This window comes from Mustela erminea, chromosome 1 (genome assembly GCF_009829155.1).
Source record: "Mustela erminea isolate mMusErm1 chromosome 1, mMusErm1.Pri, whole genome shotgun sequence".
In the NCBI taxonomy this organism is placed as follows: Eukaryota; Metazoa; Chordata; class Mammalia; order Carnivora; family Mustelidae; genus Mustela; species Mustela erminea.
This window is the reverse complement of record NC_045614.1, coordinates 218198576-218223271: the sequence shown is the minus strand read 5'-3', so window position 1 is coordinate 218223271 and position 24696 is coordinate 218198576. Positions and strand designations below refer to the sequence as shown.

General features: G+C 61.3%; 1 protein-coding gene across 3 annotated transcripts in view; it reads right to left on the bottom strand.

Moving 5' to 3' along the window:
* The window catches only part of AGPAT3 (1-acylglycerol-3-phosphate O-acyltransferase 3), an 80151-nt gene that overhangs the window by 3349 nt on the left and 52106 nt on the right, over positions 1-24696 (bottom strand). Inside the window, exons 1-7 of one of the 3 annotated variants that reach the window (XM_032356496.1) lie at positions 19167-19389; positions 13194-13420; positions 6992-7161; positions 6232-6393; positions 5207-5360; positions 4529-4631; positions 1901-1976 (exon numbers count right to left, since the gene is read on the bottom strand). In XM_032356496.1, coding sequence (XP_032212387.1) covers positions 1901-1976; positions 4529-4631; positions 5207-5360; positions 6232-6393; positions 6992-7161; positions 13194-13371 — 843 coding nt within the window. In that variant the 5' untranslated portion in view covers positions 13372-13420; positions 19167-19389. Of the gene's footprint in view, positions 1-1560; positions 1772-1900; positions 1977-4528; positions 4632-5206; positions 5361-6231; positions 6394-6991; positions 7162-13193; positions 13421-19166; positions 19390-24696 lie in introns of those variants that run through there. The other 2 variants (XM_032356504.1, XM_032356486.1) reach the window with 2 other exon arrangements.

The following is a 24696-nucleotide window of genomic DNA, read 5'->3' as shown; positions in this document are numbered from 1 at the left end:
TAACGGGACAGGCTTGTCCACCGTTTTCTACCTTGTTAGTATTTTTATTTTTATGTTCTTATTTTTATTTATTTTACTTTTATTTTGTTAGTATTTTTAAAGGAAAAGCATTTGGTACAGTTGATAACACGCTTTTGTAGCTTTGCTTTCTGTTCAAATGATGAATGCTATGTTTATATTATGTTCTTTGTTCTAGTCTCTCTGGGTTTACTCTATTTTTAACACGTGTATGCATACGTGCATGTCAGTGTGTGTGTGTGTGACTATTAGGATAAAACGTGTGTAAGGCGTTTATAAGAGGCCCCGGCGCATAGTAAGGTGTGTTTAATGTCAACTTCACAGTCACTCCCTCGTGGGAACGACTTCCCTTCTCTCCGGTTATTCTAAGATCTCACGGTCTTTCGTGTTCCGCAACTTCTGATAAGTAGGGGGATGGACTTCTCTTTATTTCCCTTGTTCCAGACCTGTGTTTCTGGAACCCAACGGATGCCAGGAGCTCACCGTTGTCATCTCTGACACCTGCCCTCCACCACTCTTGTCCCTTTCTGAACCTGCCATAGTCACAGAGCGGACCTCTCGGCCTGTGCTCGGCGTCTGCTAAACCTCCTTTCCTGTCCGTGCTTCTGCTGTGCTGCCTTCTGAGTCATCTCCTCCAAGTCTTCCAGGTCACTCTCCCTTCTGCTGTCATTTAACCTACTAACTCACACTTCACCGTCAGTGACTCGGTTTTTGCTGCCTGTAAATTCTACCTGGTTCTTCTCAAATCTTTTTCTCCGTGGGCGTTACTCTTTTCGGGTCCTTCTTCGTGCTCAGTCACTTCAAACAAACTGATTTTAGTCTCTGCGGATCCGCTGGCGAACGTCCTCCGTTCTGTGTCCGTGCGGCGCTGCACACGTGCTCTGGTTCTGTGCTCGTCTCCCATGGGATTTCACCCACGGAAACCTGTGTTTACCTGCATTTCTCCAGCTCTCTGTGTGCTTTTCTCGGGAACTCTGGAGTGGTTTGTCTAGAACCACTTGTTGACATTTTGGCTCTGCTCTCCCTGAACTATGTCGCTGGGATAAATTCAAATCCCAAACCCCTCTGAGCACCGACCTGTGATCACGAGTTATCAGGGAGACCTCGTTGAGACCAAGAGGAGAAAGGGGAACGTCGAAGTCTTTCCCCTGTGCGGGCAGGTAGGTTTCTTTTAATTCACTGTGCGAGGGCGAAACTCTCAAAAGTTTCTGCCTGGAACGAGCTCAACCTTACCTTCTGTTTCCGGGCGGGCATTCAAACCCAAGACTCCAGGGTAAGGGTGAGGGGACCAGCAAACGCCATCGCAGGGGTGGGGCGTCCCCAAGTTCACAGGCTTACACCGGGCTTTCAGCTCTCCCTTCTTTTTGGACCCTTAGAGATGTCCCTTATTTTCTTAAAAGCTCACCTGTGCCTTTAAAAGGGAACCTGTTATATGTGGAAAGGATCTTGTCTCTCTCTAAGCGCCCCCAATGCTGAAGATGAAGATACCGTGTCCTGTGTGTTCGTGTGTGTAAAACAAGCTGGTGTGAAGTTTCAGGAGAAGGATCTGTGCTTGGCACACGGACCTCCTCACGTCACCTACACTGTGCCTCTTGCATAAATCACACACACACTATGTGCAGGCTGTAGATCTATCCACTTTTACGAGAAAACGCGAAACCAGTGTGATAGTGTGGCAGCCACAGTTGTACGGCATCCTTCCTACTTTTCTCTAGTGTGCTGAGTTCTCACAAGTCAAGAAACATGCAAGATGCTGGAAAGAAGGTGGGAAGTGGTTGAGAGCCGCATGTTCTCCCTCTCCAGACGCCCCGCCTGCCCCGTGAGCCGCCCGCTGAAACCTCTTCCCGAGACCCCCGGGAAGAGGAGAGCCGCATGCCTTTACCTTCTCCTGGTACAGTTTATGAAGCCACTGGGCCGCTTCCTTCTCATCCAGTGGGATTTCTTCCAGAGGAAACCTCCTGTTTGGGGAAGAAGATTGAAAGCCAAGTGGCTTCCCCGTGGGAGGGCATCAAACAGGAGAGGGGGGTCGTCGCTGGCCCCACCTTTCCTGGTCGTGCCTCACTCTCAAGTTCCAAGGCCACAAAGACAGCAAAGACATCCACCCCGGGCACAGAGGAACGGACCCCTGCAGGACCACGGGGGCCACAGAGGGGGGTGCTTGTGAGCACTGTCAGGGAGCAGATCACGCCCCCATCTCCACGGAGAAGGGTGCACATTTGTGAGCTGCAACAGCAGTTTTGGTCTTTCTTAATAGTTCATTCTTAGGAAATAATCTGACAGTGTCTTCCATCAGGCCAAGAGGATTGTGTATTTCACCAATGAGATCTACTTGCTCCGAATATGAAAAGCAAGAGAGATTCAGAACTTTAATCTGAACTCACAAACAGCTGACTCCAGAGAAGACACAATTTATTTATAACCCTAATCACCAGGGGATTACCGGCCCAGGAGCGCAGGTGTCTTCCTGGGGGACAAGCAGGGCAAGGGCGGGAAGGGCTGTCCACCGCAGCCGCAGTCCCTGAGGCCGCCGGCAGGGGGCGCGGGGGGACATGCGTGAGAAGGAATGACCTTGGCGGTGTGCTTCCCGCAGGGCCGCCCACCCCTGGGATGCAGGCGGGTGCCACTCTCACGCAGCCTCTGGAGAGTGCTGGACGCCCACGGGGAGTGAGGGAAAGGCGGAACCCTCTACACAAAAGTGCTCCAACTCCCGGACCCACGGGTGAGGAGACCGAGTCTGGAAGGGTGGGCTGCTGAGGGACGCCGCCCACGGGCTTCCCACCCACCCACCTGGCCACACCGCTCTGGTTCTGGTCTGTGTCCCGTCCTGGCCACACCCAGGCTCTAGTGTCAGTCAGCGACGCGCAGTACAAAGTGTATAAATTAAGAATTTAAAAGCACGATACAAAACTAAACTATGAGGGTGCCTGGGTGGCTCAGTGGGTTAAAGCCTCTGCCTTCAGCTCAGGTCATGATCCCAGGGTCCTGGGATTGAGTCCCGCATCGGGCTCTCTGCTCTGCAGGGAGCCTGCTTCCCCCACTCTCTCTCTCTGCCTGTCTCTCTGCCTACTTGTGATCTCTCTGTCAAATAAATGAATAAAATCTTAAAAAAAAAAAAAAAAAAAAAAAAGTCAGCTCCCGGAGCGGACTCGAGTCCCTTGAAGGATGCTGACCCCAGTCGAACTCGGGGAGGCTCAGGCCAACACCCCCGGATGCCCCTGGCCTTGTCCCCAGCACAACTTCACCAGCAGGGGAATAGGAAAAGGACTCCAAAGAGGAAACTTCCAGAGCCCAAGAAAACTTTGGCTTGTTTGAGGACAAGCATGTTCCAGACTCACTGGATATTGCTTTCCTGCAAATTTCCCAAATGGTAAGTATCACAGAACAGCACATGGACGCTTTTAGACATTCTAAGAACATGTCTGTTAAAATAAGGTTAGGTAAAGTGTAGTTTCAGGCTTTCTGCGACAAAGGGGGAAATGAACAGAAGGCTCAGGTCTTCTCCTGCCGGAGGTGACGGTCCCTTAGAGGGGCAGTGCTACCGGTGGGGTGGCCGTGAGCATGGGCCTGGAGCCGGATCAGGAGGGCTCCCCCAACCCTGCCACCTGCTGGCTAGGACCTGGGCCACCCTGCCCCCCAAACACCCCAGGACCAGGAAGGGTGAGCACAGAGGCCACCACAGCTGTCACTGTCCTGGACCACAGCAGGTGCTCTCATCCAAACCACAGCGAGAGCTGGAGGCTGCCAGGACCAGTAAGTCCCAGGAAAGCTGCCTGGTCCCTGCTGGTTCCAGAGACCTAAGGGCAAGGACGCCGGCTCTGTACCTCCTCTGAGCCAATCCACTGCAAGCCGCAGGAGAAAAAGCCCCCTGGCTTATCCTTAACATTCACAAAATTACTCCTGCATTGGGGGTGTGAAACTGCTTTAGATGGGGTCACATGAGGGGGGCCTCTGAGAGCTCTGGGGGCCAGGCTGAGTGGGGCGGAGACCCAGTCAGAGCTGGTGGGTGACAGACCAGGGGAGCTGACCCCGCACGTGGTTTAGGCACACGCCGGCGGGTCCTGCCTTCCTGCACACGGTGAAGGAACCTGGAGAGGCGGGGCTGGCAAGTTCAACTGAGCTGATCCAGACCAGAGGGGGACCTGGAGGGCCCGCCCACCATTATGCTTTGAGCTGAGGCCAAAGTCAAAACCCCCACTATTAAGAACCCCAGGCGCAGGGCTGGGACAGCTTCCCCAGCTCCCACTTCTGCCTGTGGGAATCTGAGTCGTGGTCCAAGCTGGAGCCAAGCCCCTTTTAAAGGGCCTCTGTGCTCCCTGCGGCAAGAGAGGCTGCCCCACCCTCGGGGCTTCCAGAACATTCTGCCTTCACCCCGCACCCACCCCTTCACCTTGTAGGAGAGCTAGTGTTTGTGTCTGTCCCCACATGTGCAGTCCTGGGGCGCAGGCTGTCTCCAGGCTGCACGGGGAGGGCCCGGTGCCAAGGGCTGGGGACGCGGGGAGGGGCGGCTCACCTCACACACATGTCGGCCTCGTACTTCTTCCCGTAGAGGATTCCTAGCAAAGACGGGTTCTTATTTCCACGGAAGTTCAGCGTGACGTCGTAGACTGCGGCAACTGCAGGGATGGGGGCGTGAGACCGAGGCCTGCGCCCGCACCTGCACCCATGCCCACACCCATGCCCGCACCCATGCCCGCACCTGCACCCTGCTCAGCCCTGCACCCGGCTCGGCCCCGCACCTGCACACGACTCAGCCCCGCACCCCGCTGGGCCCCACAGGCTCCTCTCTGCATACGTGGGGGCGCTCAGTACTGCATTTACTGACATCTGTTTTCAGATTTAGGGTCTGACTGCTGTTTGTTCCCCATGTTCTATGTCCTATCTTTGATCTTGCCCCCTTTGGCACTCATTAGATAGATAGTATTTTCCCCTTTAGAATAAGGTTTTCACTCACATCACTTTTTCACTCCGTTTACCTGTCACCTGTACCATCAACCAGCCTTCCATCGCCTCAGAGACGCCAGGGCCAGCCGACATACGGTCACTGTGCTCACTGGCTCCCCGCCCCAGCCCCTGCTGCCCTCTCTCTACACGGCCCGGCTGTCCCTTGCGTAGCTTTGGACACATGACTTCCCGGTCTCGCTGCCCGCAGAGCCCAGAGCACGCACGGCCGCCTCCGGCTGGTCCTCACCTGTCCCTCGCAGGCACTGGACCGCCGTGGTGAAGCCCTTGGTGCGAGGCAGCAGGTGGTACTTGAGCACGGGGAGCCCCTTGGACAGGGCCACCTCCATGCTGACGCGGTGCTTCTTCTCCGTGAAGCGTGTGCCCTCGCAGTACAGGAGGAACTGCCACATGAGAGCGGACAAGGTCACCCCAGGCGACGGGCTCACAGAGCACGTGCTGCTCAATTCGCAGCGAGGACGGAGCACTCCAGGGACCGGTGGGGCATCATGTACAACGTGACTTTATTTAGGGTGTGACCCACGCTCCGGCCACGCACCGCCCCTCGCAGAACAGCTGAGCCGTGACCCTGATTCTCGAGGACCGAGAAAGACCACTTTCTGGAAGGAACGCAAACAGGAAGATGCCCGGGCAGCAGCCTCCTCACCAGGGGGCGGAAAATCGGAAGTCTCTTATCCCTCTGCCTCCCCGGGGGGATTAGAAATGCCACTAAGTAGCCAGTTTTCAAAGGCCTCCTGCCAGAGACCAGTAGCTCAGAAAGGGAAACAATGTTCAAACCGACAGACTGCCATTGTTTCTGATGGGGGGGGGCGGTCTCAGACTCCTGGAAAGGGCTGGAAACACAGGCGGAAGCCCCCGCCCCAGGGGCCTGAGGGGTGCTTGTTCTGAAGGGCAGGCTAAGTCTTCTTTGAAGTACAAGTTGATCCCCAGAACCAGAGGGTCCCTGGGGTCTGCTCTGCAGCCTGGCTCCCCAGAAGCCCCCCCTCCACCCAGCCAGGAGCCAGGCAGGTGTCCCAGGGCAGCGGATGCAGGAAGGGAGGCTCGCTCCCTCTCCAGGTGCCTTCAGTGGGGCTCTGGGTCTGCACTGGGGCAGAGAGAAGCGGGTGAGCTGGGAGGGGCCCCCCAGCCTGCAAGCTCAGAGGGGGAGGGGCCTGGCCCCCTGTGACCTTGCTCCTGGGGTCAGGTCAGGTTCTCATGGGCTGCAGCGCATGCGCATCGCAGAGGTTGTGCGGGTCGGGAGGCCAGAGCACTCACCCACATGTACTCGGGGTAGTCGGACAAGCGCTTCAGCCCCTCGATGACGGTGTCCCGGTCCTCCTCCCATTTCCGCTTGCAGAACACGATCTCCAGGAAGTACCACGTCCAGCCGATGAGCGGCACGTAAAGCAGCTCCCTCTTTGCGAGGACTTTGGAACTCTGGAGGGAGGGGGCAGGTGGTGAGAGTCCAGACCCTCGTAGGCTCCCCTGGGACCGGCTTGGTGTTTGGTGACTTTGCCGTCAATGAGGCGGCCCTGCTCTGAACGTGCCCGCTGATTTCCACATGACCCCAAGGGGCAGGCATGCCGTCCGACAGACAAGGAAACTGAGGCACAGGCCTGGCGGAGGGAGGGGTTGCCCGCTCTGGCCGCGAGGACTGGGGCTCCCCGAGGGTGACCTTGGATGACCCATATGGCTGCTTTGTCTGCAGCGCCTGCTCGGCCGGCCTCAGGCGGCCCTGCTGTTTCCCTGCAACTGCTCGGCTGGCCAAGGGAGCTCTGGGCTCTCGATACGCAAGGTTCGTGGGAAGCAGAGCAATAAGCCTGAGCTCAGGACAAGCCCTGGAGAGCTGAGGGCTGACCTGACCTGACCTCAGACTCTGGGCTCAGAGGACTCAGGGGCTACACTGGAAGGGAAGAAAACCCCAGACCCCATGTCACTCACCCCCAAAATCCCCCGGGATTTTGGACCCCTCGCACCTCCCCAGGTCCCCCGTGTGGCTCACCCCCAGCACCTCCCAGGACCCCGCACTGCTCACCCCCAGCACGCCAAAGCGCTCACACATGGTCCACCCGCAGAGGAAGTCAATTTCGAAGTTGTGGTTGAGGATGATGACCACGTGCTCCTTGCCGAAACGGTCGACCGTGGCCTGGTCCGTGAACAGCGTGCATTCCGTACAGGACCACCACTCCAGCAGCATGACCAGCTCTGCGGACACAGGGGAGCGGGGTCAGCAGGTGCGGGGGGCTGGGCTCGGCTCCACGCCCCCCGCTGCAGGAGGGGCCGGCCAAGCCCGTGCTCAGGGCGCTTTACAGGACGTTCATCCAGGGTGGGGCTTCCGGCTACCAGTGAGTTTTGATGGCTCATATTTCATAAATTGAATTTTCCAAAGTTATGATGATCTCTTCTAAGCCCAAGTCCTGGAGAACACAAACGGAAAGCAGAAGTGGAGGAAAACCGTCGTCTTAGATGGACGCCTTCCCGTCCCATTATGATTCCCACAGTCACATTCTATCCACAGAATGGGAGGTCAGGGGTGGGTGCACACACACAGCCAGCCCCAGCGGTGTAGCAGCGTGGCAGTGCCCACCGTGGCCAGGCGTGCCCAGAAAGGTGACCCCACAGACCGGGAAGCCTGACCTTCGGGCTCAGGATCACCGCAGGGAAGCCCCGTTGTTTTTGTGCTGGACCAGTCTACCCATCTTCTGATGGGACTGGCCCTCAGGGATGGAGGCCGGGACCTGGAGAGCGGGCTCCATGCCTGACTACCTGGGCCTCAGTTTCCCCATTTACGGAAAGGAGGAAATAGTGCTTCCTTACAGGGCCTCTGGACTGCCCAGGCCACAGCTTGTGACGTTAACATCCCAGAACTAGAGGACTGGGGCGGGTCTCTCTTTCCCGACGGGCACCCCCACCAGCCCAGGCCGAGGACCCACCCAGGCCCACGTGAGGGCCGCCTGGGCTCTGTCCCCGACATGCTGCGGATCAGGGCTCCCACCTTTCTTGTCTGCGAGATGGCAGGGGGACAGAAGGTCTGCCCCTCGATGATCCCTTGACACTCACCAGCCCCTTCCACCCGGGGGAAGGCAGGTCAGCAGAAAAGACCACCTGTCTGAGGCAAACTTGGCACCGATGACTCTGCGAGCCTTGAATGATTCTATCCCACGTTCTTGAGCCTGGAGAAAGGCTCGGGCGTGGGAGACAATCGCTCCTAATGGACACGTGTCCCCCAGGCCCCGAGAAGATGCTCGGTACCAGCAGTCATCAGGATGGGACCAAACCACGGCGGGACACCCCTCCCTGCTCCTTGGGAGGGCCGTCCCTGGACTCAGATGGGGGAGACGGCACACCGCCCGTCTCACCACTGGGCACCACTGGGCCCCTCACCGCCCGGCACCACTGGGCACGCACGGCGGGATGGCTGCTGGGCACTTTCTCGGTACTGGGAGTCCACATGGAGCTTCTGGACGACCCAGCGATTCTACCCCAGATCCCAGTGGGGACCCATGTGGCCCAGAGCCGTGTGTCAGCCAAACGGAAGAAACCACCCCAGTGCCCACAGAGTGATGCACGGCTGGGTGACACCGTCGGCCACACTGCACCATGTGACCCAGCCACGACCTGGGCGGGCCCGGAAAACAGTGTGCTCGGGGAGAGGCCGTCCTGAAGGACTGACCTGTGGGGACCGTGTACTGTGAAGGGGTGAACTTACTCTCAGGAAAGCTGTTGAAACGAAGAGGAAGAAAAGCAGAGGCCGCAAGGCCGCTTGTGCGTGTGGAAGCGCCGACGGGGTCCCCGGCCACCTGCCCCAGCGAGACACGGAGACACGGAGACACGGAGACACGGAGACACGGAGACACGGAGACACGGCCGGCAAGCAGCCCCGCTCCCGCTCCCCCCGCCCCCACTCTGGCTCTGGTTTAATCCGAAGGCAGCAGCCGGGGCAGGGCCTGGGCAAAGTCACAGGGTCACAGGGGACCGTCGGGGAGGCTGTTGCTCTGAAAGCGATTTGTGGGGAATGGGCCAAGGTGTTTCCCATGACTCTAGTACGAACACTTGTGACGCACCCTCTTAACACGCCCTCAGCGCACAATCCTGTGCCATTCCGCTGGGCACAGGGCTGGACGGCATCACAAACCCTGTGGCCCTCCAGGTGTGGCCCATTTCAGGTCCCTCTCAGACGCAGAACAGGGCGGGACATGTCCTGGGACCGGCTCCCCCACACGACGTCCTGAGGTCGGCGTGGTCCCATGAGGCAGCAGGCCCCGTGTAAAGGCAGGATACTGCCTGCTGCAGGCTCGGACCGCGCAGTCTCTACGGGTTCATCCGCTGCCGGACAGGTGTCCCCACCGCGGGCCCTTGGGAACAATGCTGCCACGGACAAGGGGAAGTTCTGCTTCCTTACCCCTTGTCTGAGAGGCCCCAGTAGGGCCTTGGCCTCCTGACCCAGGGCCGCCAGGGGCAGGGGTACAGGCTGGCTCAGCAGCCCCTCGCCCACTGTGCAGCCCCACCTGGAAGCCGGACGTCTCGGCTCCCACCCCACAGGCGCTCCAGGGCCCGTCGGCTCGCGGGCAATGCTGCGTGGACGCGGGCTGTCCCAGCTGTCCTGTGTCCCACCGAGGTGCCTGGAGACCACACATGGAGGGAGGGACAGACAGACACCCTAGATCCTACAGACATTGTCACGAGGATGAGCCCGAGGGTCACCTGTGGGGAAGCTTGGTCTGCGCTCGTAGAGGGGAGGACGGGCCGGGGTGGCCCTGCCCATCTCACCAGAACACCGGCAGCCTCTCTGTCGGTGGAGTGCGGTGACAGGCGGCCACCGACCTGTCTTCCGTGCCTGGGGTCTCGGCCCGGCGGGGGGACATTCTGAACTGGGGCTTTGGCGGGCTCCCGGGCCCAGCACTCATTTTCCCGTGGGGCTTCCTTCGCTCCGAACGAGCCAGTGCTCGCTCGCAGCCTCTCACCCGCCGCCCGCCGCCGCCCGCAGACGCCCCTCGTTGACTCGGTCTGGACAGTGCGGCTGCGAGGGAGGCGACGCTCTTTCCCCGCCCGGAGGTTCGGCGCGGCCGGGTCAGTGGGAGCCCGAGGCCGGACGGGGGTCACACTGGGGACGTACTCAGGGCGCCAGCAGGGGCGGAGGGGGCAGGCCAGACCTCACAGCGTGAGAGCAGAAGCACGTGTCCCTCTAGACACAGGACGCAGGCTCAGGGTCACTGAGACGATGCTGTGATTGCCGCCTCACGGCCATCTGGGGGACGTCCTGGCCGGAGGGGACGCCTGTGCAGCACCCCCGCTCCAGCGGGCCCCCGGGGGCTCCCGCAGCCTCGTGCTCAGCAAGGCCGGCGCTGCTCGGGCTCGGGGCTGCTCCCCGCACGGGGGCCGTGCTCCGGGCTGCTCGCCGACCGCACGTGCTTTTCCATGCTTTCGCCCAGTTCGTTGTCTTTTTTACAAAAATGGATTTGTCTTTGCTTTTTTAACCCCTCTTCCTCCAAGAGCTCCCCCGTCGGGCTGGTGCGTGTTTCCCACCAGCTGTCGTCGGTGGCGTCTGACGGTCGCTGCCCCGGCCACCCGGAAGGAGAAGCGGGACCAGAGGGGCTGGAACGCTCGCTCGCCCCCCCACCCCCGCACCAGGCCTCCCCGGCTTCTGCCTCACAGGCCGGCTCGGTCGTCACTCGACGGGCTCACGTGGACGGAGCTGCTCCCGCTTCCCCGACGGCTGTCCTCCAGGCACCTCAGACCCTGCCTTGATGACGCAGCTTCTGTTCTGCCTGAAGAACGTTCTCGGGGCAGGAACGTCGGGACCGCGTCCGTGGGCCGTGAGCGCCGCCACTCTGGGCCGGCGTCGGACTGCTCCCATGTCACCCTCGCTTGAAGGACCGCGGTCGGTCCATCTGTCCGTCCCACCAGCACTCGGGCTGTCCTGTCTGGGCACGTCTCACCTGCTCTTTGTCTCCGCAGTCTGTGGCCTCGTCGGGCGGGTCTGAGCGTGCGTGTCGCCTGCTTTCCCTGCTGGGGACCCGCTGTCCTCTGGGCGTCACGGCACCACCACCTCGTCCCCCAGGGGGACTCTCCCCGTGCCACCTACCACATCCCCTCCGCAGACCTGGCCGTTCCCCCTTCCTCCTTCCAGCCCCGCGTCACCCCCCTCCGGGGTCTCGGCCGCACACTCGCGTCCGCTGTGCCCGGCCTGTGCCACGTCATGTTCATCCACGTTCAGCAGCTACAGTTCTGCCTTAGCGAAGTGTTACTTGATTCTCCTTGTTGGTGTCCGGCAGTCTTTCGTCTATGTCTCCCTCGTGTCCCCGTCCTCCGGCTACGCCTCTCGCCTGTCCCCGTCCTCCGACTATGTCTTCGCTTTGTCTTCATCCATGAGAGTCTCTGAGCCGAACGTGGGAGGCGTCGCCCCCAGATCTGCAGACCCCAGACCCCGCTGCTAACCTGCTCCCCCCAGCCACGGCTCCGGGTCTGGGTTTCGATCCGGTCCCCCGCCCCGCAACTGGTCCAGCCGGGCCCTGGAAGTCAAGCTCAAGGTTCTGTGCCAGTGCCCGGCTCTTTGCTGGGGGAAGGGGCAGGGCTGGGAGGCCCCCGTTACGAGCTGTGCCCCCAGCCAGGCGCTAACCAGTCGGCCTCACCCAGGACCGAGCCGGCTGGAGTGCTTTCCCCTTACGACCCTGCTGCACGTGGAGGCCACGGTTTAGTTTTTGTTAATGAGTGTTGGCGCTTTTGGTGAGGTTCCATCTGACTCGGCTGTACTCATGAGTGGAACCGGGTTCCCACACGACAGGAGATTCATTCTCCTGCCCCCACCCCCACAGAATCCTCTTTTACCTGAAACAGAAACCAGACCCTGGGAACTGAAGCTACTGAGCCTGAGAGACAAGCTAAAGCCCCGGGCCAGCTCGCCGCTCTCGGCCGAGGTGGCGGGAGTCACGGTGTCCGGCCTCCACGGCCAGCCTCCTGTCTGCACCCCCGAAGCTGGGAGGTAAGAGAGCCCCGTTTCCCGTAGGCCCTGGAATGGGTGTGGTTTTCTCTTTATGGTAAGGGAAGCATGGTCTTGTGCTAAGAAATGTAAACAGCACCAAGTCAGACACAATCATAAGTAACCGTAAATAATGAAAAGAATAAGAACCAAACAGGGAGTAAATCAGTGAAAGTAAAACGTAAAAAAGTGAGAAGTAGAAGTTCTTGTTTCTCCACTCCCCGGGACTTTCAGTTTCCTGGCGACCCCTGGGGACCTCCGGGCACGACCGGCCACAGACGGGTGCACGCGTTGTCCGCAGAGAAAACAGGAGTGTGCCGCGCACTCTGTTGTGCACCTTGTCTTTCCCTTAGGAACATATTTGTGGACGGTTCTGGGTCGGGACGGAGAGGCCCTGGCTCGTCCCGGCTGCGGGGCCGCTGTCCCCTCACTGGACTTGGTCTCCGCTAAGGGGCACCACGGCGGCTGCTGGCTTTGTGCTAACGTGGAAGTGACAGAATGAGAATGTCCGTGCAGATAGGTACGTCCGCGGGTGACCGTCCAGGGACACTCTCGCTCCGTAGAATGACGGTTGACAGGGACAGAGGGCTCTGGTGCGGGGAGCCGCTGGCAGGGGCTCCTCCTACAATGGCCCCGGTGCCCTGCGGACACACCATAGCACGACACTTGAGCTCTGGTGACAGCGGGCTTTGCTGCCAGCGTCCCTGTCCACCCGGCAGGTGGAGACCAATGTCATGTGCACACACACACCCGGGGCGCATCGGCCACAGACACGCACGTCTACACACGTATGCAAAGGTGGGCGAGTCCTTGTCATTCACAGACAGACGCTCATGTGCGCACAGAGCGGATGGGCGCCTGCCGCTGCCTTGTGGTGCTCTGGCCCCGGCTGGCCTGTGGGCTGCTTTATGTCTGTCCTCAAACTCCCGAAATACCGAAAATATATACCCTCAAAATCCCGAAACATGCCAAACCACATGAAACCGCGTCCTCCGGGCTCCAGGCGGCCGACGGTCGGAACATCACCAGGCTCAACCCAGCGGACAGCCTGGGGTTAGGCACCTAGCGGCACGTGTGCCGGCCACTCCCGACGAGCCCCTCTGGTCCGGGGTGCGGGGAGGGGGCGGGGGATCCCCTGCTGGACCCTGCCTGCCGGTCACGCCCATCCCCCGGGGCCGGCAGGGGCTGGTTCCTGGGACACAAAGGCCATCCTCCCCCACCGGCGACCCTCCCCCGCCCCGTGCGCAGCGACACTCACGGCTCCACAGCGAGTAGGCGAGGCGGCAGTTGAGCCGGCGGTAGAGCTGCTTGTTGACGGGCCAGAGGACCAGCGTGCACAGCTGGACGAAGTTGATGACCAGCCCGCTGACCACGAACACGAACCCGATGAGCAGGTGCACCGCGAACTGGGTCTTCAGGTAGGCGAGCAGGCCCATGGCCGCTGCTCAGGAGCGGGCGCAGGGTCCTTCACTGAGAACAGCCGTCCTGGGGGGACAGGGGCAGCGGTCAGCACGGGGCGGGGCGGGCGCCCGGGGCCCCGGCGGCCGCACGCGGACGGTCCTCCGCGGGGCTCGCGGCACAGCCCGCCCGCAGCTCACCCGCGTCACACTCCGCAGTCCTCCTGGGAGTGACACGCAGGTCACGCCTGCGTCACACACGCTCAGACCACACGCAAACACACAGCCCCGGGCACACAAGGAAGGAAGAAAAGTCTAAAATTAATGCCCCCAAATATTACTGGTGACCGATCACCTCTAGGAAAAAATATACAGATCGTTATTATTTTAGCCTTTTTGAGCATCATTTAAAAGACAAAACTGCCCATGAACTCCACGGAAGCAGACGCACAATCTGCTATTCCACTCCCAAGCCGTGGCGGCCCTGGAAGCCGACAGCCTCTGACTGGGCTCTAACACCGCGCGGTGACTCAGCCAGGGCCCCTAACCGGTTTCTCTCTCCTTCTCACGTGCCTGCGTGTCTTACCTCCTCGGGTGATGCCCGAGGCTCAGCTCACATTTCTCAGTTGCGCCTGTCCCCTGAGCTGCCCCGTCACACCCCTGGTGGCAGAGAGCCAAGCAGGGAGCTGAGATCCCAGCTCAGGGCCGCCGGAGGCCGGCGCACCTGCAGACCTGGTCCCGGGAGGGGCGCCCACACTCGCTGCGGCATGGGGCGTGGAGCTGGCTGAGACGGGCTCCCTGACTCTCTGGGGCGGGGCTTGCTTCACTTCACAAGCTGAGCACCCTGGGGGCACCCCTGCCCCCTCCGGGGACCACACCGACTGTGCTAGAAACACAAAGCTATGACTTCCGAGACTGAGCTGCAAAACAGTTTTTGCCCAGTCCCTGGGCTTCGCAGGGTCACTCTGGGGGGAGCCAGCTGCTAGGGCTGGAGGACGGTTGAGCCGCAGGTCCTGGACATGAAAGCTGGGTGTCCAGGCCTGGTCAGGCGTTTGGGGGCCCACAGCCCCGCGAGCAGGCCTGACCCACCAGCCCGTAGCGGCTTTAGTACCAATCCCGAGACCCGGAGTAAGGACGGGCAGTGTTTGTCTCACGCCAGCGCTGGGACGGTTTGTTATTAACTCAGCAGCCCACGGTCACGATAACTGGCCCTCTGGACGTAAAGGACAGAAAACACACATGGGACAGCAAAGATACTTCCTCCTGCGTTGTCGGGGACACCGTAAACACCGCCCTCCGAGCAAACAGAAGCACGACAGCTGACTTGACGCGGTCCCACTGCGAGTAGCAGGAGGACCAGATTCCACCGCGGGCGGGGACGCGGCGTCCACACTCCCTCCGGGCAGGGACGCTTCTAGAAAGCAGAGTCCCGAACGCACCTGACGACACCCTCCCTCCGCGAACGACAGGAAACGGCGCCACCCGGCCCAGCGTCGCTGCCCGTCCCCGCAGCTCACAGGCACGCGGCACACACTCTGCTCGCACCGCCTGCCACACGGGCCAGAACCACCAGGGTCCCCAGAAGCCAGTGCGAAAGTTGCTGTATCAGCCATGATCCTCTTAAAAGCAGATCCCCCAGGTCCCGGCCGGCCACTGATTCCATCCGTAGGGCACGAGGTCCAGGTCCCACAAGGTACAGCTCACCCCCGCTCAGACGCACTCACTGGCACGCAGCGGGAAAGCCACGGCCATGGTCAAGGCCATGGTCATGTCAGGATGCTTCCCATCACCCCTGCCCAGGCAGCGCCCAGCCCCTGGCAAGGCCACCGGGCTCTGGCACCGCAGATCCGGCTTCCTCTCCTCTAGGCTCACATGAGCAGAAGCACACGGGACCTGACGTGCGGCTCGGCACGTGTGTCCACCACCGTTCAGCCTGAACGCGGAGCGACCTTCCACGGGGCACGTCCCGTCTGCCAACCCACCTGCCGACGGCTTCCGGCCCTGTGCAGGCTTTGCCGACCGTGCAGGTCCGAGCACTGGTCTCTGTGTGAACATAGGCTCTCACCCGGGGATCTGTTTCAGCCCCGAGGTGAGAGTAGCCGGTCCTGGGCGCCTGAGCCTGATCTACGGGTCGGTCGCCAGGACGCTGCCGAGCTGCACCCGCCCAGACACACGTCGCTCACACCCTTGCCACCAACAGCGCGTCCTCCTGTCGGGAGTGAGATGCCTGCGGCCCGGCTGGCTTCCCAGCCCCAGGCCCCGGGACTCATCTTCCCTGACGATGGCTGATGGACGTGGCCTGGCGCTGGTCTTGGACCGGGGTGTCGTTCCGATGGCTGGCCTCCTTTACGACTCACATTCATGACCTGTCCTGTCCTCCCGCGGTCACTGTGGGGGTGGGGGTCCCGCCTGCTGTCTGCCAGGCTCCGGGACCTGAGGGTGAGCCCGACCCTGGGCTCTCCTGAGACCGGCATCGTCTGACCTGCCTGCTCTGCCCTGCTGCTGGTCACCTGCCTGGGCTGTCAGTCTTTGGCCCAGACGAACCAGAAGTGGGGTCCAAGCACGACTTCATCACTCCGTGTGGGCCAGACTCCGCCCTAAGGAACATCAGCCACGGCAGTTCAGGGCTCCTCCCTGACGCCCACCTCACAAGAGCACCCCGTGTCGACCCTCTGCTTGGATGCTGCCAGGCTCGGCCCGCATGCTCCCGGCCTTGGTGGGCACAGCAGGAGTGTGGCAGGGGGGCGGGTCTCGGGGTGCGGGGCATGCTTGCAAACGTCTTGCCTCTCACCAGACCAGTTCGGGTCGGGCTCTGTGTGTCTGTGCGCACACCGGCGCACCGTCAAGTTTTACTTTTCATACAGAGCCCGTTCTGCTGCACGCAGCCCATGGGGCTGAAGCCTGCAGTGCCCGCCGGCTGCCGCCACCGCCCCCATCTGTGTCAGAGACACGCAGGTCAGCTGTAAAGTCAGGGAAGACGCTTCGTTCTACCCCCTGCGGTCCCCTGCGGGACCTCATCCTGACGTCGTCAACGAGGCTCTGGCCTCCGACTTGCTAACAGGAATCCCTGTGAACACCCAAGCTCGCATGTCCGCCCAGCTCCGTCCTTGGTGACGCTCCAACCCCATCAATCACGCCGTCTGCATGTCATCTCTCGTCTCTGCCCCTTACGACCACACGCAGGGGCTCCTGGGGCTGCTGCGCAATGTCAGAAGCTCAGGGATGCCCCGGGATCAGGACCCACTGCACTGGGGCGTGTACATCCGGACTTCTCCGGATGGTGCTGCCCTGTGCCCATGTGGATGTCCCTTGTGGCTGTTTCCTGACGGCACACGACACTTCCGTGGGACAGTGCCCGTGCAGGCCAATCCCAGGGGTCACGGTATCACACAGCAGTCTCCACTTGCATCTTCGGGATGGCCGGGAGGTTATAGTAAACCCTAGAAGGTGGGTTCCTGGCGTCTAAACCTGCCTCCACATTACAGGGGAGGAAACTGAGGCCCAGAGCCTTCAAGACCGGCTGCTCAGGACAGGGAAGCCAGAGCCGAGCCCCTGGCCGAGCCCCCGGCCACACGTGTGCGTCTGACACACGGACAGGAGAAAAGCCCACAGCGCAGTCCATTGTGCTGCCCAGGCAGCACCCGGAAGAGCCCCCTGCACCCCGGCCTTGGAAGACACCAGCTGCTCACAAGGGCCTGTCCCCATCATGTAGCACTTTCTCATCAATGCTCAGAGGCCGTTGCTGAACAGTGAGGAAGGCTGGGCCTGTCTCCATGCATCAGGGAACAGTCAGATTGCTCGAGAAGCCGGCATCTGCTCAACTAGATCCGGATGGTGAGGTGGCTGCCTCCTTGGTGTGTGGCCCTGGACAAGCTTCTCGAGGCAGGGATGTGCTGTGTGCTCAGCCTCTCAAAGTGGGGGTATGGGGTGTGCCACCCCTCAGGGCTAGAAGGCACAGGACTGACGGCTGGCCAGTCAGAGAGGGGCAGTGAGTGCTCGCTGGGCCGGGCTGAGCTAAAGCTGTTCACAGAGCAGCAACACAGCCCCATGTGTTTCCCCGGCCATGGCAGGGATACAGGCCCGGGTCTCTGCAGAAGCCAGCCAGCCTTCTGGTGGGGCCAGACCCTGCTCCCTGCCCTAGCGCCCCGCCCCCCAAGAAGTGGAACCCTGTCCCTCCTGGGGCTCTCAATGCTGATCGCGAGCCTGTGGTCCCTGCCGCTGAGCTGTCTGTGGCTCAGGGCATGAGAGAGGCCTGGCCCCTCAGACCCCATGGGGCACCTCTCATTGTGGCTGAACTGGGTCCCCCAAAAGGTATGTTGGGGTCCTAACCGCCAGCTCCTGAGACAGCGGCCGTACCTGGAGGTGTCTGAAGAGCTGATGGTGTTACATGAGGCCATCGGGTCCTGACGCCGTCTGCCCGGAGTCCTCAGGAGAGAGACTGGGACACAGCCTCCCACGAGGGAGCCCACGAAGCACAGGCCGAGACGTGGTCGGCGAACAGGTCCCTCCTCCGCGGCCCCTCAGGGAACCGAGCCCGGCCCACCCTTGATCTCGGACGCCAGTCCCGGCCGGGGAACGGCTGCTGCGGAAGCCGCCGGGCGTGAGGCGCTCTGGCCAGATGGTCCCGCGCCGCGCCAGCCGCTGCCCCCGCAGAAGCTCTTACAAAGACTCGGGCCTTGTTCCGGTCCCGGAATTCGGGAAGAGTGCGGACCAGCTCCCGTCCTGCTGTCTGCTTGGCACTGCCGCCCAGGGCCCCCCGAGCTCCAGGGCAGACCCGTCCCCAGATGCCCACAGACCCTCTCTCCTGGCACTCATGCCTCTGTCCCTCTGCTTCAAGAACTAGCCAGTCTGGGGGTCTGACCTGCAGACAGCCTCCCAGGCCCCCTCCCCGTCTTGGTGGAAACCCCCATATTTCCAACAAAGCATTTGCACGGGAACAGAAACTGAGGTCACCCATCTGCCACCCTCTACACCGTCAGGGTGACGGCCAGTAACCGTGCACGGAGGGGCTGCCTTTGGTGCCTCTGCCCCTCTCTCCCGCAGCGTCCACGTCACGGTGGGAAAGCAGCAGGGGACCCTTCGATGGCGTCCGGTGGCCCCAAGGCCACGTCTCCTGCACGGCTCCGCGCTGGTCTCTGCAGGTGACCTGTGGCCCCCCCTGAGAGCCCAGGACCAGCTACCGTCACGAGTCGGCCACTCCAACCGCTGCCTACTCTGAGCCGAGCTCCCAGCCCGTGGCCTCACATGGCCTGTCCGAGGACTCTCTGAGCGTGAGTGTAACCACGGCCAGACGGGGGCTGGTGACGGCAAAAGACGCTCAATACACCAGAAACGCATTGTTCTTGACGCTCCGGGCGCGTGCTCCCCGCCACAGGCTGCGGACCGCTGCGCTCCATGCAGATGTCGGCTGTCCACACCCGAAGCCTGTTGTGTGGCCGAGCCAAGAGGTGGCCGCTAGCTTCCTGCCATCCCTCCCCGTCCGCCTTGCTGACCCGTGTGGCATACAGAATGGCCCTGGCCTGCTCGGAGGCAGAAGAGGAAGGCCTGCTGGTTGCACTAGGGCTTTACCGGGCCTGAGCCCCGGTGCTGAGTGTGCGTGCGGAGCCCCGAGGCCACACCGTGTGAACCAGACAGACTGCCGGAAACCAGGAAGGAGGCGGAGGGCATTTTCCCGAATATTCCTAAACTACCTCCGCAGGTAGTTTACTTCCTAAACTACCACCAACGCAGGTGGGAACACGAACCGTCTGAAACACAGCCCAGAACCAGGACCAGGCCTCCTGCCTCCGGAGCCACCAGCCCGGGCGGCCCAGAAGCAAACACGCCTCACTCACACTAGGACGCCCGGCTCCCCCGGGCTCCCGCTGTAGACGCGGCCTGGACGAGGGTGTCTGGGTGGTTCCCCGGCCCGCGGCCAATCTGATGTGAGCGGGGGGCCCCAGGGGCGCTGGCGGCAGACATCCTGCTGACGGCGGCACGGCAGGACGGAGCCAGCCTGCGGCCTGGGGGGAAGCACCTCCGAGGGCGCCCGCTGCGGGGAGTGGTGGGCACACCCCGCGGCCCCGTGATGACATCACGGATGAGAACACAATGCGGCCACTGCTGTCTACCTGGAGGTCACCACAGTGACAAGGGAAAGGAGTGTCTCCCGTCCACTTGTTACTTGTTACTGAACTAGGCCGAGAAGCAGCAAAGGTATTTTGACGCGTCCTGCTACAATTTCAGACTAGACAGACACGATCGTATCGTTGAGGCTTTAAGGGGCTACTTTTAGTGCCTGAGCAAGTCCACGTACAGAGACCGGTCACCTTTTCCTCCTGTCGGCCGAAAAACAGGATGTATTTCTTGGCTAATAATCCTCTGTGGCCAGTTCTACCTCATCCACATGGGGAACCACCGAGGGAGGGAATTCTTCTAAGAGGAGGCGCAGAATCACGGCTCTCTGCGCATGACAGATATGGATCCTGTAGACCCTGGAGAAGCTGCCGGAACCAAAGCAGGACCGTGACCAGGAACGGGTCGGTGGAGAGAGGAAATGCTGCGGACAGAGATCTGCATTCTCGGAACGTCTGGTAGCGAGTTCTAACAGATGTCACCCAAGGCACCAAGATGACAGAAAGGCATGGTTGTTTCTGACTTGGTGGTTCCAGGACCCTGGCCCCTGGGGGTCATCTGAGACCCTGAGGCAACCTAGGAAGCCAGGCGCTAACAACAGGGGCTCCCAGCCGCTGGCAGCTCCGCAGTTTTATTTCTTGGTGTCCCAGGTCGCTCCACGGTCTCACCAGCCGGCAGAACCAGAAAAGTCGAAGTCCAGGCAGGACTCCGGACGACCCTAAAGCCGGTGGGGAGCCCGCTCATCGTCTAACACTCCATGATGGCCCCGGGCCGTGTCCAGGCAGCCCAGTGGGCACACGTCCATGGGAACGCACACACGCAGACGGCCCGGCAGAAGACAAGCCCCGAGGATGCTGGCAGTGGAAGTGACAAGACGCCCAGGGACGGCGGAGAAAGAGACAGAGCCCGACAAGGAAAGCTCCGTGTAGCCGGAAAGGTGGGAAGTGGAGCTAAACACACGGAATACTCGGTGTGACAGATGCCGGCCGTCGGCCTCCCGTGCGCGCCCCCTCACAAGGCCACCCACGGAGGTGGGGTCTGCTCCCTGGCTCTGGCGCCCAGGCTAGCCTTGGGGCTCCCCCCACAGCCGAGGCCTCACAGCCTCCCCACTGAGTGAGGGCGGATGGTGGAAGGCGGGCCCCACGGCTGCGGATCCCCAGCACTGGGCGGGGCCAGCCGACCGCACCCCCACCAATGACCCCAGCGGAGACGGGCAGTGGGACTGCCCCCGGGCCCAGGGTGCGGAGCCACGGAATCACGGGCCAATAAGCTGGCGGCCACTCCGAGGGCTACATCCAGGCGGTTTCTTAGCGATGCATGGATGCCACGCGAACCATTCTTTCTAAGCTCATTTATAAACACTGAAGCCGAATCAAAATACCAACAGGTCCCCCCACCCCTGCCGGGAGCCAGACAGCAGATCCCGCAGCTCGGGGGGGAAAGCAAACAGGAAGGAGAAGCCGAGGAACCCGCGAGAGCGAGCAGGGAGGAGCCTGCAGGGGACCCAGCGAGCACACAGCCTCCACGCGCAGGGCCCGAAGGCGGGCAGACCCGGAGGCCCACGCACCCCACAGCCAGCGGCTGGCCTCGCGTGTGGACAGCCCGGCTCACGCAGGCACCGATGTCCTGCTGTGCTTGTACTCGGGCCCGTCTGTCTTTTCATTGCATGCGACGCTGTTACAATGGACAGAACACAAAAGTGACTTAAAGCCATTACCGGGCTCATGAGAATCTTAGCATCATGTAACTTCTCAACCAGTGGGTAAAAATGACCCAATTAAACGACATATGAAAACCCCCCTTGGGGCCCACGTGTACCACGCAGCCTCTGTGGGCTCCCCCCACTGCACGACGCCAGGTGGGAATCGAACCCCCAGAGGGCACCCTAGCCCCAGATCTAAGCCCTAAAGGAACCCATCTTTGACAGGCTGGTCTGGGGATGGTGGAGGGGCCCTGTTCAGGCGGGGCATGTGGGAGGAGTCCACGGGAACTTTCAGGAAGGTGCCTGGCTTTGTAAGCTCAGGGGTCCCTCCGGCAATGCCCTCTGCCCTCTGGCCTCTTTGAGCGAGGAAGAGTGTCCTGGGGCAGCAGCCTCCTCGGGAGCCAGAAGACTCACAGTGTGGGCAGCAGGAGGAAGCCCCCGGTCCTCCGAGGCCCGAGCCTGTATGGGCAGCTCCGTGCCGCGAGAGGCAGAGAGGACAGACTGGCAGGGTTTAAGTCCCGCCAGTGATTTAAGGATTTAAGTGACCGCCACGTCCGTCACTGCGACTCGTGCCGGTCTGCAGGGGCTGTGTCGCTGCTCCGTCCCGGCTCGCTACGGACGGTGCATGCTGCCTGTGCGCATCTGTGACCAGCACGGCTTCTTCATCTCGAGCCTCTCACACCCCATCATGCAGTGTCCGTGCAAAGGTTCCTGGAAGGACAATGCGACCAGAACCTCTGGATGTGTGTCCACCCAATGGTCACCACCGAGAGCCTCAAACCCTGGCCTGACCCGGACGGGCTGCAGGTCTCTGGGGAGCAGGTTCACAAAGCTCGCAGGAGAAGCGGCTTGGGGCTCAGATGAAAGGGAGCCACCAATGTCCCTGCAGGCACGGAGATCCTCCGGGCAGGAGGTTTCCAGAAGAGCCACATGGATCAAAGGGACCCAGGCCCCCAGGCCACCCCCCAGTGTGGTGAGAGGTGTCCCAGCGGCCGTCTGAGAAGGCGATAGGAGCCCCAGACCAAGGACAAGGACAGTAGGGCTGTCACTACCCCAGTGGTGGCGGCCGGGCCTGTTCCCGTGGCGTCCGTGGGAGCCTGGCACGTAGGGGAGCCTGGAGCCGAGCGTGCACCGCGGGTGCAGAGAGGGCGGCTACCGAAGGACCTGGGGCGCCCCACCCCGCCCGCCCGCCCACTGCAGCTCTGCAAGCTCCAGCCACCCCCGTCCCTCTGTGGTGGTTTGGCTTGTTCTGCCGGCTAGAGCAGTGATGCCGGCTGCGAGCCGGGAGGGGCGGAGAAGCTCCCACAGCCAAGCCTGGTGACGGCACAAGAGACTGTGACAGGTCCCCGGCCTGCGGGACGCCACAGTGCTCCTCACACCAAGGTGGTCGGCGGCGCCGGCGCAGAATTTTCTCCAGGGGGACAGGTTGTCAGCTGAGTTCCCGAACACGCATGCACGCGCACACACAGGGCTCCTGGAGACACGCGTGTACATGTGCACACGCGCTTTCATGCATGCACAACCACAGTGCTGTCGCGCACACGTTCTTGTACACGCATGTGTGCATGTGTACGACACTCCTTGTGCAGGAACACGTGTGCACAGCCTCTCACAACACACAACACACACACATGCAAGTCCATGCTCTCGCACACACATGTTCACGCACACGTGCACACCCACGTGTTTGCACGCGCTCACACGTACAGAAACAGTCATAGCAACGCTGACTTGTAATCTCGTGACCACGAACCGCCCGTTATAACAATGGCATTTCACTCAGAGAAAGACAAGGGTTTGCCTGGAATTACTCAGGAGCTCGGTTGTTAATGCACTTTCCTACGAGTACAGCACATCTCACAAGGCAAACACTTATACGGGGGCTCTGGTTTTCCCTGGGTTGCAAAGAGCTCATCACTCCTGCCCTTACGACAAGACGAAAGCCAGACGAACGGCACATTCACGGCTTTCTTGGCCCCACCAGGGACTGGAGGTCACAGGACAGCCAACTGACAGGAAACCTAAGGCAAGTACGGACATGATCTCTCGGTTCCCTGAGGGTTCCCTGGGGCAGACGTGGGTTTCGGAAGAGGAACTCAGCTGGAAAAGCAGACCTGGCGAGGCCCGGGACAGCATGAGGTCCCAGAGCTGCGGGGGGTGGGAGGGTGGGAGGGGCCTGCCTTTCTCTGTGACCTCGTCGCGTTCCTGGCAGATGGCACAGGGATGCCTGGGCAGAGTCCTGGGAAAGCTCTTCCAGTACGAACTCCAGAACACATGGGCATTCATGAGCATTTACTACCTAAGAACGCAAACCTTAAAGGATGAACAAACCATTGACAAAGATGAAAAAAGATGTCACATTAGCCAGGAAAGAGTCACCGTGTTTAAAAACTAGATTTAAGAGAGGCAGGGATTCTGAATGAGATCAGCGAAGTGGGTTTCAAATGATCACCCTCCGCTCCCCTCACAGCTGTGGGAGAGCCCGCGGGTCCCTTCCATCCCGGGGCACAGGCGCGGTTTGGAGAAGGGTCCCTGTCGCTCAGCAGCGGCCCCCACTTGAGCTTCCTGTCTGCATGTAAACCCAGAATGTCTCCGATCCGCATGTCCTGCAGCGGTCTCCAAAACCATCTCTGACACCTACAAAACCCGCGAAGTAGAAGGTGGCATGAAGATGTCCTCTGCCAAGTCCAGCATCCTGCCTTGCGGGGCGGCAGTGGCCACGGAGAGCAGGAGGCGCACAGAGCGACATGCCCAGAGCTCGCGTGGCCGGCACCAGGAGCCGCACCCTGCCCTCTCCTACTCCCCTGCCCTCACCGTCCCCCAGACAGCAAAGCGGGAAGGGTCCATGCCTGGGGGGCTCGCACACCACCTGCTCCAGCCCCTGGCTGCCCTGCCCCCACTGAGTCTCGGGGACTGTGCTCGCAAGGACGCGAGCCAAGCTTGTGCTTGACGTGGGCAATGAGGTTCCACGCCCCCCACGAGTGCTGGGAGCGGGCCTGGGCTCAGCTTCCCCGACAGCCAGGGAACCCCGAGAGACGCAGATGCCGTTCCCCTTTGTGCCACGCCCCCAGGAGAACGTCCCCGTGCAAGATCGGGTTTCCAGGACAAACTGGGAGCTGCATGGGGTCCGGGGACATCTTATGGGCAGTCACACCCTGTGGCCCTACTGGCCCTCCCACCACTCCTAAGTAGGCATGGAAACTGAATTCTAGAGTTTTCTCCCTTGCTCTCTCTGAACACAGCCTCTTTCCCACGCGTTCTTTTCTTCTGCTTTCCCGGGACCCCAACCGTTGACAGCCAACCTGACTCGTCCCCCAACTTCTCCGTAGAGGCAGCCAAGGCCCACAGCAGCACCCGTTCTTGCGTGCATCCCAAATGACCGGTGCCTCCTGGGGCCAGTCCCCTCCCCATGACCCTGCAGAGGGAGGCTGGAGGCTGCAGGCATGGGAGCCAGAGAGGTTTCAACCCCAGGACGGGACAGCTACAGGGCCGGGAGGAAGGTCTCTAACTGTCCCCCTGCCCTGGGGGGCCAGCCCCTCACCAGGCTC